This window comes from Somniosus microcephalus, chromosome 17 (genome assembly GCF_052327205.1).
Source record: "Somniosus microcephalus isolate GS21.2 chromosome 17, FLI_Smic_1.0, whole genome shotgun sequence".
Taxonomy (NCBI): Eukaryota; Metazoa; Chordata; class Chondrichthyes; order Squaliformes; family Somniosidae; genus Somniosus; species Somniosus microcephalus.
This window is the reverse complement of record NC_141003.1, coordinates 69,643,615-69,659,440: the sequence shown is the minus strand read 5'-3', so window position 1 is coordinate 69,659,440 and position 15,826 is coordinate 69,643,615. Positions and strand designations below refer to the sequence as shown.

Genomic DNA, 15,826 nt, shown 5'->3' with positions numbered 1-15,826 from the left:
AAAATCAATCATTTGAAGCACAGTGCAAGGGACACATAGCCAGGTGTGGTAATGATTAGGTAAAATGAACTGAACTGAATAACCCACGCCAGTTAATTCATGGGGTAGGGGACATGGGCCCACTTCTGATTGGAATCACATCCCCTTTTAAAACAGGACTGGCCCAGTGTCAGGAACAAGGTCAGGCATCTTATAGAATAAAGCTGCTCCTTTCGGTCAAACACTTGTTAGGTGTCAGCTGTGGCTCAGTTGGTAGCACTCTCGCCTCCGAGTCAGAAGGTTGTGGGTTCAAGTCCCACTCCAGAGACATATTCCAGTGCAGTACTGAGAGTGCGCTGCACTGTCGGAGGTACCATCTTTCAGATGAGACGTTAAACCGAGGCCCCGTTTCTCAGGTGGACACCAAAGATCCCGTGACACTATTTCGGAGAGCAGGGGAGTTCTCCCCAGTGTCCCGGTCAATATTTATCCCTTAACCAACATCATGAAAAAAAACCCAGATGATCTAGTCATTATCACATTGCTGTATGTGGGAGCTTGCTGTGCACAAATTGGCTACAGCATTTCCTACATTACAACAGTGACTACACATCAAAAGTAAAGCATGATAGGCGCTATATAAATGCACCTCTTAATCTGGGAGGGGTGAAAGGTTGACAGGAGGATTTTTACAGATCACAGATTATAGGTAGATTTTTGATATTTACTCAATGCTTAGTAAACAGGTACAAGAGGAAATCAACTAAGTGTCAAGTGTGTAACCTGGGATTCAGCCACCAGAGTTAAAGGGGCTGAAATCATTTTGGCAAACAGTGTGTGTGTGTGTGTGTGTGTGTGTGTGTGGAGGAGAGGTGGGGGACGGAGAGTCAGAATCGCTCTGCGCGGTTTCGATCTACGGTGAAACCGTGAACCGTTCCCGGGACGATGGGGGAACTGTTTGCAGACGGTGCTGCTTTAAGTATTCCAAATGTAAGAAGTCACACAACACCAGGTTATAGTCCAACAGCTTTATTTGAAATCACAAGCTTTCGGAGCGCTGCTCCTTCTTCAGGTGAAGTGGGAGCAGCGCTCCGAAAGCTTGTGATTTCAAATAAAGCTGTTGGACTATAACCTGGTGTTGTGTGACTTCTTACATTTGTCCACCCCAGTCCAACTCCGGCATCTCCACACCTTAAGTATTCCAGGTACCAAGCAGTCCAATGTCCCCATTCAATAAGGGGGTTGGGGTTTTTTTTTTGGGGGGGGGGGGGGGGGGGGGAGGTGCGTAAAATCTCACACACCTCTTTGAAAGCAACAATTGCTTGGGGGAGGGGGGAAATTCCCAGAAAAATTCCAAATGAGTTAATTTAAAAAATATTTGTCCAAGCAACTGTAGGGGACCTCCAGCATTTAAAAAAATACCCACCATTTTACTAAAACACTGTTGCTAGGAAAGCCCCGAGTGGTTGGCCTGACTGTATTGAATGATGTGAGGGGATTAGATGCGCTGTGCGCTTCAGTCAGTGCTTCGCTGAACATGCCTGGACTGAGAAGAGGGGCAGGTTGCTAAGCTGCAAGTTTACAGCCTTTAAAAAACTGAACACGAAGCCCAACATAAATCTCCCTTTAGAGACAGACTCAGGACCAGTTTATCAAGAGATAATGAAAAGGAATCACTTACCCAGAACAGCATGTTAAACAGAAACAGTAAATATTTAACCACGGGGTTGACGAAGGTGAAATCCTCTCCCTGCGTGCGAGTTCGAGCCATGGTTCGTTAAGATTCCCCTGGATGTAACGTGCAATTATTTGCAAACTGAATCAGAAAAGGTCCCGCTGCACAAATTAAACCGGATTAAATCAGCATCCTCCGGGTGTGGGAGAGGCTGAGGATTACATTCAATGGTGCTTCCCGGCGGTGAAAGAATGAGGGTGAGGAAATTACTCGATTGCGGCGCGTCCGCCTACCCCAGAAATTAACACGAAACTGACGAGCCGGCGCTGCAGATCAACCGAGCGCGGACAAGGCGGCTCCCCGCAGCCCTGACCCACCCCTCGCTCCCCTGATCCGCCCTCCCCAGCACGCCATTGGACCAGCCGCGCCGATCCGCGCTTCTCATTCGCTTCCAGTCGCTGCCCATCACGCTACGCAACAATGGGCGGCCGTAATTGCTGCCACCAGGTTAGGTTGTTCTTCACCTGTTGTTCTACCCCTGCCCTCGTGACCTCATTCAAATGGTTACAGGTGTGGAGGAAACCAGGAAGACGGTGGAGGGAGGGATTTTTTTTGTAGGGAATAACGGAGGAGAGAATTTCAGGGGGAGAGAAAAATGAGGAGGCGGAGGGAATTTGCAGGGTGAGCATTGTGGGTGAATTGCAAAGTGGTCATTGAGGGAGGAGGGAATTCTTTGAGGTGTGAATTGGGGAGGGGGAATTGAGGGGGTGGGGGAATTGAGGGGGTGGGGCAAAAGAGCCTGGAAGGGTCCCAATTCCATCTGCATTGGGGCGATGGGTTCATTGCAGTGAGGGCTGCCCAACAACAACCCAGTGCACCTGGCCAAAGTGGCCATTAACTGGTCCAGGCAGCGGGTGGTCAAGGGGGGTCATCCGGCCCGATTCTCCGCCTCTCTTCGCGCCCAGGTGGCCCTGGAGATGGCGCACGCGGTGTCCGCTGGCATGCTCGAGGCCTTCCACGACCGGTGGGCGGCGTGGGGACTGGAGTGCATCGTTCCCCCGGGTAATGTAATTATAATTTAATTTGATAAGTTTTATTTAAAGTTCTGTTAAATTTCAGTTAATTTACAGTTAATTTGGTTCAATAAAAGAGGACCAATCCAGTGCAATGATTGCATGACGTCAGGGCTGAGACATGCACGGGGGCAATTTTAGGCTAACCCACCTGCTGGGAAACTGATGAGATCAGGTGTGTTGTTGGTTTTACACTCCGCCCAATTTTAACTCTCCATTACATCTGATCTTGTGGGTTTCCCGCCCAACGAGTTAGGTTAAAATTACCCCCATGATGTTAGAAAGGGACACTGATTGCCATGATTGGGTTGCAGAGGGGGAGCGGCTGTAGTTCTGCCCCTCCAACTGGTGGCGCTGCCCATGGATGGGGTATGGTGGGTGTACATGCTATGGCCAGAAGGATGGTGGTGAGGCAGTCACACATTTTATGGTCAGTTGAGCTGATCACCATTCAGCTCCTGAGGAGGTCCTGGCAAAGTCTCTGTTCTCTGCCCAGTGAGGGCTCAAACCCTTGATTACCAGCTGTTTTCTTTTTATTCATTTATGGGATGTGGGCATTGCTGGCAAGGCCAGCATTTATTGCCCATCCCTAATTGCCCTTGAGGTGGTGGTGAACCACCTTCTTGAACCACTGCAGTCCATGTGGTGAAGGTACTCCCAAAGTGCTGCTAGCTAGGGAAGTTCCAGGATTTTGACCCAGCGACGATAAAGGATCGGCAATATACTTCTAAGTCAGGATGGTGTGTGACTTGGAGGGGAACTTGGAGGGGAATTTGGAGGTGGCGGTGTTCCCATGTGCTTGTTGCCCTTCTAGATGGAAGAGGTCGCGTGTTTGGGAGGTGCTGCCGAAGAAGCCTTGGTGAGTTGTTGCAGTACATCTTGTAGATGGTCCACGCTGCAGCCACGGTACGCCAGTGGTGGAGGGAGTGAATGTTTAAGGTGGTGGATGGGATGCCAATCAAGCGGGCTGCTTTGTCCTGGATGGTGTTGAGCTTCTTGAGTGTTGTTGGAGCTGCACTCATCCAGGCAAGTGGAGAGTATTCCATCACACTCCTTACTTGTGCCTTGTAGATGGTGGAAAGGCTTTGGGGAGTCAAGAGGTGAGACACTCACCACAGAATACCCAGCCTCTGACCTGCTCTTGTTGCCACAGTATTTATGTGGCTGGTCCAGTTAAGTTTCTGGTCAATGGTGACTAGGGTTGCCAACTCTGGTTGGATGTATTCCTGGAGGTATTTATAACTTATAAGCAAAAGTGTTCAAAGAAAATGAAAAGAACACCCAATATTTTTCAATGCCTTTATGATTTTTCTCCCTGGTTGCTTGCAGCAATGTCCAGGAGATTAATCTTTAATTCCTGGTGGGTTGGCAACCCTACTGATGACCAGCTGGGGCTTGACCATCTGGGAGTTGGGTGGAGATAAAGTAGACTCTGTTTGAGGCTAAATCGGCTTGAAGGTGACATTCCTGGCAATGAAAGATTGGAACCACGCCACTCCTTTTGCAGTGATACTTGATACCTGAGCTGAACAGGATTGCGGTACTCCAGGTCACTGTTGCCGATTGCCCAGCTAGCCTGGCTTGTTAATGCTAGGGCCGTCACCGGGAGCTCGGATAACCCTGCGAGTCAATACCCTAACGTGAATGGTAGTCCTAACTGAGCAAGAAGTTGGAAATGCTGTGTGCTGATAAACTGTGCAGTTTTAGTTGGTCAAATTCGAACAGCTCCCTTGCTCATTCTTGAGGGTCCTTCAGCCTTGGCTGTTTCCCTCTGAATTTTGTGGATGGGAGGCATCAAAGGAAATTAAAGAAAGAAAAAAAATTAAATTCAATTAAAAACCGGGCATTATAGAAACATATTTGGTTGTAATACGTAAGGAAATCGAACAACAAGGAGCTGAGATCCTTCCTAATGTCATGAATTATTTTTGTGTGGCTGCCCCATCCCACAAGTTAGTCTCTGTATTTATACCTTGGGTTTGAGTAGTAAAGAGTTAAGTATATATTACAATTTATAAATAGTACTGATCGTGGTCATTCCCCTAACATGGCCTGAGGTTTTGTATCATCACCACTGGGAAAAACCCCAAGAAAAACCCACAAAAATAATCCCCTGAAAATCCTTTGTATCAAGAACACCCGTGTGATTTAAACATATTACAAAGTGTCACTTCAGCTCTCAACTATCAGAAGCTACATGTTATGAAGTCTGACAACACTAATGGCAGAAACAGAGAGAGATAGAAAGGAGAGAGTGAGAGACAAGAGACAGGCAGAAACACAAAGAGAGAGAGATAGAATGAAAGACAGAGAGACAAGAGACAGACAGGGAATGAGAGATGGAGAAAGAGGGCGATAGAGATAAAAGAAAGACAGAATGAGGCACAAGAGACAGACAGAGAAAGAGAGCGAGCAAGAGAGAGAGACAGAGATATACAAAGAGAGATAGAAAGGACAAAGTGAGAGACAGAGAAAAAGATAACGAGAGATAGAACTATAACATATGATCTGAAAGGGCATTCCATGTCCATTGCAAGTATCATTAGATGCGTGTTGACTCTAGTTAGGAGTCATCTCGACAATCTTCTATACACCAGTACTAAGGCACAGGAGAAAGGCCTGGACAGAGCTTCAGTGAGCGGCAAGACTCACTCTATTGAGTTGGTCTCTGTTCTTGTGGAGATGTGCCTGGTCTCGACTCCATGACAACCCACGTGCCCTTGCCTTGAGTTGAGATGCTAGTCACATTGAGAAACATTGAGCAAGTGTTGACCTGCACCATCTTGCGATATGGCAAAGTGCCAGCGGCAAGTTCAATCATTCGATTCAATTATGTTCTGTTGGTTCTTGCAAAAATTCTGCCTAACGCTCCAGGTACCTCAGTCAGTCTAAAGCACCTCGAGCCAATTTTAACTGCAAATTAATTACTGGAGCTGTTAAACACAACTGTAGTGAGAAGTGGTTCCAATAAGTGTCACCCCAGCCTTCAGTTACTACTCCACATAGCCACTTGCCACAATTTTCCTGGGAATTCTTCTTTCCACTCCTTCCTATTCTGATGGTGCTATTCGAAAAAGAATGGCACCCTTTTGATTCACGTTTCTCCATCAACTCTTATCTCCATGATCTTGCTGGAGAACCCCTCTCCACTGCTTCACCCCTGCCCAAGTCCGTTGAGTCTTGGGTGCCATGTTTTTACCAAGCCCAACTCCAGACAGAGGGTTGTCAATGGCAGTGGCCAATGTACCCTGTTCAGATGGCAGCCTTTGAATGGCGATCTCTGTGCCTGGCGCCACTGTTAAACAGACAAATTGGTCTAAACACTCTTAATTTCCCTTCTGTGGATACTATTCCTCAGAGTATTTAACAGAAGGTAGGGCTGAGGAGGAGGGGGAGGGTTGGACGACAGGCTTGTATGGTTAACACTTCTCCTTTTAAGGATAAATGAATGTAGAGGTCCAAGGGATGGGTTCGACTGCCTGTTACCATCTCATAATGAAAGACTGAGACACAGCTCTTGAATTAGTTACTCCCAGGGAACAGTACCCAACCAGACGGAATCTTTTTAAAATTCATTCTCGGGGTATGGACGCCACTAGCAAGGCCAGCATTTTTTATTGCCCATCTTTAGTTGCCCTTGAGAAGGTGGTGGTGGGCCTTCTTCTTAAACCGCTGCTGTCCATATGGTAAAAGCAGTCCCACAGTGCTGTGAGGTAGGAAGTTCCATGATTTTGACCCACTGACAACGAAGGAATGGTGATCTATGTCCAAGTCGGGATGGTGTGTGACTTGGATAGGAACTTGGAGGTGGTGGTGTTCCCATGTGCCTGATATCCTTGCCCTTCTAGGTGGCGGAGGTCGTGGGTTTGGGAGGTGCTGTCAAAGAAGCCTCGGCGAGTTGCTGCAGTGCATCCTGCAGATGGTACACAGTGCAAGCACAGTGCGCTGGTGGTGGAGTGAGTGAATGTTTAAGGTGGTGGACGGGCTAAAGGGGAATCTAAAGTAGCACATGGAGATTGCTCTCCAAATCCTCATACCAGATCAAAGAAAAAAGGCCTGTTAAGTGCCTATAAATTAGAGAAGGATAAACTCGAGCTAGATACTTGACTGAAAATAACTACTGCCTATTTCAGCATCTGAAACCGAGGCTGAGTGCAAGTAGAATCAGGCAATTCAAAGCCCCTCATGGACGGGATTACAAACAGGTAAAACTCAGGATGCAAGAGAACCTCCAAGAAAATGCAGAGGCTCTGAGGTGAAGGTATTGGGAACCTGGGGGTCTTCGGGATTCAGGGCAAGTGCAGCGCAAAAACTGGGAGAAAACCAGGCCATATGCTCTATATAAAAAAAAAGGACCTCCTGCCCAGTTTAGGTTTTAAACAATGTGGGACAGCCCACTAAAAATAAGGGGACTGTCCAATCAAAAAACAGACAGGTGGCAACACTAGGTCCTCCACTCTCTGAACTCTAATATGACTCTGGGACAAGTGGTTCACAGGAGTGTGATGGAATACTCATCACTCAACTGGATAGGTGCAGCCACAACAACACTCACAAAGCTCAACACCATCGAAAACAGAGCTCCTGTGGCTCCAGTAGACATGATCTACAGGATGGACTTCAGAAACTTACCAAGATTACTTCAACAATGCATCTCTTCTCCCCAACCTCTACCACAGAGAAGGATGAGGGAAGCAATTTCATGGGAACACCATCACCTCCAAGTTCCCCTCTAAGTCACAGACCATCCTGACTTGGATATATATCGCCCTTCCTTCATTGACACTGCGTCAATATCCTGGAATTCCCTATCTAACAGCACTGTGGGAGCATCTTCACCACACAGATTGCAGGAGATTAAGAAGGCCAACCACCAACTTCTGAAGGCAACTAGGGATGGGCCTTGCCAGCACGCCCCAAAAACAATTAAAAACAAAGTTAATCTGTATTTGGTTGTGTTGGTTAAGGGAGGAATAGAAAAAAAAATAGGAGCAGGAGTAGGCCATTCGGCCCTTCAAGCCTGCTCCGCCATTCAATATGATCATGGCTGATCCTCTATCTCAATACAATATTCCCGCTCTCTCCCCATACCCCTTGATGCCTTTTGTGTCTAGAAATCTATCTATCTCCTTCTTAAATATATTCAGTGACCTGGCCTTCACAGCCTTCTGTGGTAGAGAATTCCACAGGTTCACCACCCTCTGAGTGAAGAAATTTCTTCTCACCTCAGTCCTAAATGTCCTACCCTGTATCCTGAGACTCTGACCCCTTGTTCTAGACCCCCTAGCCAGGGAAAACACCCTCCCTGCATCCAGTCTGTCTAGCTCTGTCAGAATTTTATACGTTTCAATGAGATCCCCCCTCATTGTGTGAGGTTATCCACTTTGGTGGCAAAAACAGGAAGGCAGATTATTATCTGAATGGCAATAGATTGGGAGAAGGGGAAGTGCAACGAGACCTGGGTGTCCTTGTGCACCAGTCGCTGAAGGTAAGCATGCAGGTGTAGCAGGCGGTTAAGAAGGCAAATGGCATGTTGGCCTTCGTAGCGAGAGGGTTTGAGTACAGGAACAAGGATGTCTTGCTGCAGTTATACAGGGCCTTGGTGAGACCACATCTTGAGTATTGTGTGCAGTTTTGGTCACCCTATCTGAGGAAGGATGTTCTTGCCATGGAAGGAGTTCAGCGAAGATTCACCAGGCTGATACCTGGGATGGCAGGAATGACGTATGAGGAGAGATTGGGTCGATTGGGCTTGTACTCGCTGGAGTTTAGAAGAATGAGAGGGGATCTCATTGAAACTTATAAAATTCTGACAGGACTGGGCAGACTAGATGCAGGAAGGATGTTCCCGATGGTCGGGGAGTCCAGAACCAGGGGTCACAGTCTAAGGATAAGGGGTAGGCCATTTAGGACAGAAATGAGGAGGAATTTCTTCACCCAGAGAGTGGTGAACCTGTGGAATTCTCTACCACAGAAGGCAGTAGAGGCCAATTCATTAAATATATTCAAGAAGGAGTTGGATATATTTCTTAAGGCTAAAGGGATCAAGGGGTAAGGGGAGAAAGCAGGGACCGGATACTGAATTTGGATGATCAGCCATGATCGCATTGAATGGCGGAGCAGGCTCGAGGGGCCGAATGGCCTACTCCTGCTCCTATCTTCTATGTTTCTCATTCTTCTAAACTCTAGTGAATACAGGCCTATTTGACCCAATCTCTCCTCATACGACAGTCCTGCCATCCTAGGAATCAGTCTGGTGAACCTTCGCTGCACTCTCTCTATGGCAAGTATATCCTTTCTTAGGTAAGGAGACCAAAACTGCACACAGTACTCCAAGTGTGGTCTCACCAAGGCCCTGTATAACTGTAGTAAGACATCCTTGCTCCTGTACTCAAATCCTCTTGCAATGAAGGCCAACATGCCATTTGCCTTCCTAACTGCTTGTTGCGCCTGCATGTTTGCTTTCAGTGACCGGTGTACAAGGACACCCAGGTCCCTTTGTACATTAACATTTCCCAATCTATCACCATTTAAATAATACTCTGCCTTTCTGTTTTTCTACCGAAGTGGATAACTTCACATTTATCCACGTTATACTGCATCTGCCATGCATTTGCCCACTCACTCAACTTGTCTAAATCGCCTTGGAGCCTCTTTGCATCCTCCTCACAACCCCACCTAGTTTTGTGTCGTCAGCAAACTTGGAAATATTACATTTGGTTCCCTCATCCAAATCATTGATATATCTTGTGAATAGCTGGGGCCCAAGCACTGATCCCTGCGGTACCCCACGAGTCACCGCCTGCCACCCCGAAAAAGACCCATTTATTCCTACTCTCTGTTTCCTGTCTGTTAACCAATTTTCAATCCATGCCAGTATATTACCCCCAATCCCATGTGCTTTAATTTTGCACACTAACCTCTTATGTGGGACCTTATCAAAGGCCTTCTGAAAATCCAAATACACCATATCCACTGGTTCTCCCTTATCTATTCTACCAGTTACATCCTCAAAAAACTCCAGTAGGTTTGGCAAACATGATTTCCCTTTTATAAATCCATGTTGATTCTGTCTAATCCCATTGATATTTTTTAACTATCCTGTTATCACATCCTTTATAATAGACTCTAGCATTTTCCCTACTACTGATAGGCTAACCGGTCTGTAGTTCCCGGTTTTCTCTCTCCCTCCTTTTTTAAATAGTGGGGTTACATTTGCCACCCTTCAATCTGCAGGAACTGTTCCATAATCTATAGAATTTTGGAAGATGACAACCAATGCATCCACTATTTCCATGGCTACCTCTTTTAGTACTCTGGGATGCAGATTATCAGGCCCTGGGGATTTATCAGCTTTCAGTCCCATTAATTTCTCCAGCACTATTTTTTTACTAATACTAATTTTCTTTAATTCCTCCTTCTCACTAGACCTTTGGTTCCCTCGCATTTCTGGGAAGTTATTTGTGTCCTCTTCTGTGAAGACAGAAGCAAAGTATTTGTTTAATTGCTCTGCCATTTCCTTGTTCCCCATTATAAATTCTCCAGTTTCTGATTGTAAGGGACCTACATTTGTCTTCACTAATCTTTTTCTTTTTACATACTTGTAGAAGCTTTTACAGTCCGCTTTTATGTTCCTTGCAAGTTTACTCTCGTACACTATGTTTCCCCTCTTAATCAATCTCTTGGTCCTTTTTTGCTGAATTCTAAACTGCTCCCAATCCTCAGGCTTGATGCTTTTTCTGGCAACTTTATATATGACTCCTCTTTGGATCTAATACTATCCTTAATTTCTTTTGTTAGCCATGGTTGGGCTGCTTTTCCTTTTGTGTTTTTGCACCAGAAAGGAATGTATAACTGTTGCAATTCATGCATTCATTCCTTAAATGTTAGCCATTGCCTATCCACAGTCATGCCTTTTAATGAAGCTCCCCTATCTATCATAGCCAACTCACTCCTCATACCTTCGTAGTTTCCTTTGTTTAGATTTAGGACTCTAGTTTCGGATTGGATTACTTCACTTTCCATCTTCATGAAGAATTCTAGCATGTTATGGTCACTCTTCCCTAAAGGACCCCGCACAACAAGATTATTAATTAACCCCTTCTCATTGCACAATACCCAATCTAGGATAGCCTGTTCCCTAGTTGGCTCCTCAACGTACTGGTCTAAAAAACCATCTCGTGCACACTCCAGGAATTCATCCTCCACAATATTATTGCTCATTTGGTTTGGCCAGTCTATATGTAGATTAAAGTCTCCCATAATTACTGTGGTACCCTTGTTACATGCATCTCTAATTTCCTGTTTGATGCCGTCCCTTACATTACCACTACTGTTTCGAGGCCCATAGACAGCTCCCATCAATGTTTTCTGCCCCTTAGTGCTTCTTAGCTCCAGCAGACTGATTCTACATCTTGATTTTCTGAGCCAATATTCTTTCTCACTATTACTCTGATTTCATCTTTTACTAACAATGCTTTGTGGTTCTGCTTTTTAATTTAGTCCCTAGCTGCTCAAACTCTCTCAGCAGAACCTCTTTCTTAGTCCTACCTATGTCGTTGGTACCTATGTGGACCACGACAACTGGATCCTCCCCCTCCCACTCCAAGTTCTTCTCCAGCCCGGAGGAGATGTCCTTTACCCTGGCACCGGGTAGGCAACACAGCCTTCGGGACTCACGCTTTTGGCTACAGAGAACAGTGTCTATCCCCCTAACTATACTGTCCCCTACCACTACCACATTTCATTTTGCTCCCCCCTCTTGAATGGCTCCCTGTACCACGGTGCTGTGGTCAGTTTGCTCATCCCCACTGCAGTCCCTGCTCTCGACCACACAGAGAGTAAGAACCTCGTAACCGTTGGCTGAGCCTCCTCCACCACTACCCCCTGGTTCCCCATACCTGCCTCACTCGTAGTCACACCCACCTGTCCCTGACTATGGACCAAATTTGAATTAATTAATGTAAGGGGTGTGACTGCCTCCTGGAACACAGCGTCCAGGTAACTCTCCCCCTCCCTGATGTGTCGCAGTGTTTGAAGCTCGGACTCCAGCTCATCAACACGGAGCTGAAGTTCCTCGAGCAACCAACACTTACTGCAAATGTGGTCGCCGTGGACCTCAATGGTGTCCACCAGCTCCCACATGTTGCAGCAGTAACACATCGCCTGCCCTGCCCTCGCTAATGTATTTAATTAATTCAGTGTTTAAGTTTTGAACGTTTAGTTTTTAATCCCGGCTCTTAATTTAAACCAATGCCAAAGAAAAAGAGTGAAATACTGACCAACCAATCACTTCCCTGCTTTCCTGTGATGTCAATCCTTGTTTTTTGTTGTCAGGTCCGTTGTCTCCGCTCTCGGGCCTTGCTCTACCGCGCTCTTTATTTACTCAGCCTCCGCTCTCGCTCCCTCTCAGGTCCGCTGTCTCTGCTCGCGGGCCTTGCTCTACTGTGCGCTTTATTTACTCAGCCTCCGCTCTCGCTCCCTCTCGGGTCCGCTGTCTCCGCTCTCGGGCCTTGATCTACCGCACTCTTTATTTACTCAGCCTCCGCTCTCGCTCCCTCTCGGGTCCGCTGTCTCCGCTCTCGGGCCTTGCTCTACTGTGCTCTTTATTTACTCAGCCTCCGCTCTCGCTCCCTCTCAGGTCCGCTGTCTCCACTCTCGGGCCTTGCTCTACTGTGCTCTTTATTTACTCAGCCTCCGCTCTCGCTCCCTCTTGGGTCCGCTGTCTCTGCTCTCGGGCCTTGCTCTACCGCGCTCTTTATTTACTCAGCCTCCGCTCTCGCTCCCTCTCGGGTCCGCTGTCTCCGCTCTCGGGCCTTGATCTACCGCACTCTTTATTTACTCAGCCTCCGCTCTCGCTCCCTCTCGGGTCCGCTGTCTCTGCTCTCGGGCCTTGCTCTACCGCGCTCTTTATTTACTCAGCCTCCGCTCTCGCTCCCTCTCAGGTCCGCTGTCTCCGCTCTCGGGCCTTGCTCTACTGTGCTCTTTATTTACTCAGCCTCCGCTCTCGCTCCCTCTCGGGTCCGCTGTCTCTGCTCTCGGGCCTTGCTCTACTGTGCTCTTTATTTACTCAGCCTCCGCTCTCGCTCCCTCTTGGGTCCGCTGTCTCCGCTCTCGGGCCTTGCTCTACTGTGCGCTTTATTTACTCAGCCTCCGCTCTCGCTCCCTCTCAGGTCCGCTGTCTCCGCTCTCGGGCCTTGCTCTACTGTGTGCTTTATTTACTCAGCCTCCGCTCTCGCTCCCTCTTGGGTCCGCTGTCTCCGCTCTCGGGCCTTGCTCTACCGTGCGCTTTATTTACTCAGCCTCCGCTCTCGCTCCCTCTCGGGTCCGCTGTCTCCGCTCTCGGGCCTTGCTCTACTGTGCTGTTTATTTACTCAGCCTCCGCTCTCGCTCCCTCTCGGGTCCGCTGTCTCCGCTCTCGGGCCTTGCTCTACTGTGCTGTTTATTTACTCAGCCTCCGCTCTCGCTCCCTCTCGGGTCCGCTGTCTCTGCTCTCGGGCCTTGATCTACCGCGCTCTTTATTTACTCAGCCTCCGCTCTCGCTCCCTCTCGGGTCCGCTGTTGGGCAGGATACCGGGAGAATCATTTTTCAAAGAGTGTCATGGGATCTTTAACATCCACCTAAATCAATGGAACAGGCAGATGGGGGCTTTGATTGAACATCTCCAAGAGACATAACCTCTAACATTGCAGCACTCCCTCAGCACTACACTGAAGTGCCAGCCTAGATTGTGTGTTAAAGTTCTGGAGTGGGTCTTGAACCCACAACCTTCTGACTCCGAGGTGAGATTGCTGCAGCCGATCAAGAGCATGTTAAGCATTCATAGGTGAAGGCCGTCTAGTGGATTGTCTGCTTGGTTATCTTTCAGGTTGTGGGACGGTTACCTGGACACCGACCTTACTCTTATCACTTTAGCCAACTCAGGCATTCTTATCCGACTCAACATAAATTGGAAATTTGGGAATGTGTTGCTCACAATTTCTCAATTAATAGTCGGAACACCGTTGGCAGCGGAAGTCTGAAATCCCAATATGAGCTCCAGGTGGGTGAGGATCCATCCTGGATCCTGGCAGTGGGGACCCGGGGTGGGGTGGTGGTGGGGGGTGGTGGGTGGTGGGGGAGTTCTCCAAATTGACAAAATGTAACCTTAATTTCAGCAATTCCTAGCTACTGTAGTACCTTTGATTTTTGTACTGGGTGCTTATACTTTAGGCATTTGACCGAATTAGACATGACCATGGACTGATCAAGCACACAAACTGCTTTCTATTATTCCCAATTTTTCTCCCACTACCCCCCCCCAACACCCTTCTTCTTATGCAGTCCCTCTGAACCGAGGATGACTTGCTTCCACATTAAAAATGAGTTCTCAGGTGACTGATGAGTCGAATGCGGGACCTACAGCCTCTGTCACAGGTGGGGCAGACGGTGGTGGAAGGGGCGGATGGGTGGGGTTGGGTTGACGTGCGCTGCTTGTGCTTGGTTTCCGCTTACACACACACACACACACACACACACACACACACACACACACACACACACACATTGGATGTTCCAATGCTCTCCTCATTGATCTCCCACATTCCACCCTCCGTAAACTTCAGCTCATCCAAAACTCAGCTGCCCGTGCCCTGACTCGCACCAAGTCCCGTTCACCCATCACCCCTGTGCTCACTGACCTACATTGGCTGCCGGTCTGGCAACGCCTCGATTTTAAAATTCTCATCCTCATATTCAAATCCCTCCATGGCCTCGCCCCCGCCTTGTCCCTGTAACCTCCTCCAGCCTTACAATCCTCTGAGATCTCTGTACTACTCCAATTCTGACCTCATGCAGCCACCCCCCCCCCCCCCAACCGATTTTCTTCACTCCACCTCTGCCGAGGCCCTAAGCTCTGGAATTCCCTCACTAAAACTCTCCACCTTTCCTCCTTTAAGACGCTCCTTAAAACCTACCTCTTTGACCAAGATTTTGTTCACCTGTCCTCACGTCTCCTCCTTTGGCTCAGTCAATTTTTTTTGACCAATAACCTTCCTTTGAAGTGCATTGGGACATTTTACTACGTTAAAGGCGCTACATAAATGCAAGTTGTTGTTGGATCCATCTCCTAGTCTTCTCTCTTCCAATAGGAACAGCTCAGCCAGCTTCTTGTACTTTGTTCATTTATGGCACGAACACTCCTCTGATAGCTGATTCCCAGTAATGAATTATTATCACGTTCTCCCAACCATAAAAAATAATGTAGTTCAAAAAGTGGATGAGTTCTATGTGCTGCAGCAGTGTGATGAACAGCTTTTCTTATCAGGAACAATAATAACCTATTCATAGAATCATCCAAGTTACAGCACAGAAAGAGGCCATTGGACCCAAATGTTAGCTCGCGTACACAAAGAGACCAGAAATATCAACAAGGGAGGGATTTCTGTGTTAGGCATTTTCATAAAAAGTTTTTTCCCCCAAATTGTTGATTAAATATAAGGAACTATCCAAAGTTACAATGGGGGGAAAAAAATAGTTAAACCTGCCAGGGAATCCTCAACTCAGCCCAAAGGATGAAGTTAGCTGTGACTAAATGAAACATTGGGCAGGATTTTCATTGGGCCGTGGAGGCGGGATTGGAGGTGTGTAGGGGGGTTAAAATCTCGAAATCGGGGGGCACGAACCCATCCCGCCCCTAACCCGCCTCCATGCCCGTTTCAAAGGAAGCGGATACCCAACCTGTGCTGGGAGCCGCCTCCCCGAGGTAGGAAGGGGATTAGTGCCAATTAACTGCCTGTTAACAGGTAGTTAACAGGCAGTTTTTAGCCTAATCCCTATTTTTATCCCTGAAGTGTGGGATTCCCGTCGGCTCCAAACCACGCCAAGTTAGCGAGGCGGGCCGTCGGGCTGAAGGGCTTGGAGGGTTCGAGATGTCCGGTGTTCAGGTGAGTCATGTGTGCATGAGTGCAGAGGTAAGTGTGTTTGGTGTGTGTAAAGTGTTTAAATAAGTTTTACTTACCTTTACTTACCTTTACAGCCTTCCTTCCTTCAGGTCTCGGGAGTCCCTCATTTCACCGGCACAGAAAGCAGAATGGCCGCGAGCTGTCAAAAGTTGCAGCA

The 15,826-nt window shown here is 47.6% G+C and overlaps 1 protein-coding gene across 2 annotated transcripts in view; it reads right to left on the bottom strand.

Moving 5' to 3' along the window:
• Positions 1–2,025, bottom strand: part of tspan33a (tetraspanin 33a) — a 39,490-nt gene extending 37,465 nt beyond the window's left edge. The window contains exon 1 of one of the 2 annotated variants that reach the window (XM_086010612.1): positions 1,661–2,025. In XM_086010612.1, coding sequence (XP_085866738.1) covers positions 1,661–1,750 — 90 coding nt within the window. In that variant the 5' untranslated portion in view covers positions 1,751–2,025. The remainder of the gene's footprint in view (positions 1–1,660) is intronic. The other variant, XM_086010611.1, reaches the window with a different exon arrangement.
• Between the last annotated feature and the right edge of the window lie 13,801 nt (positions 2,026–15,826).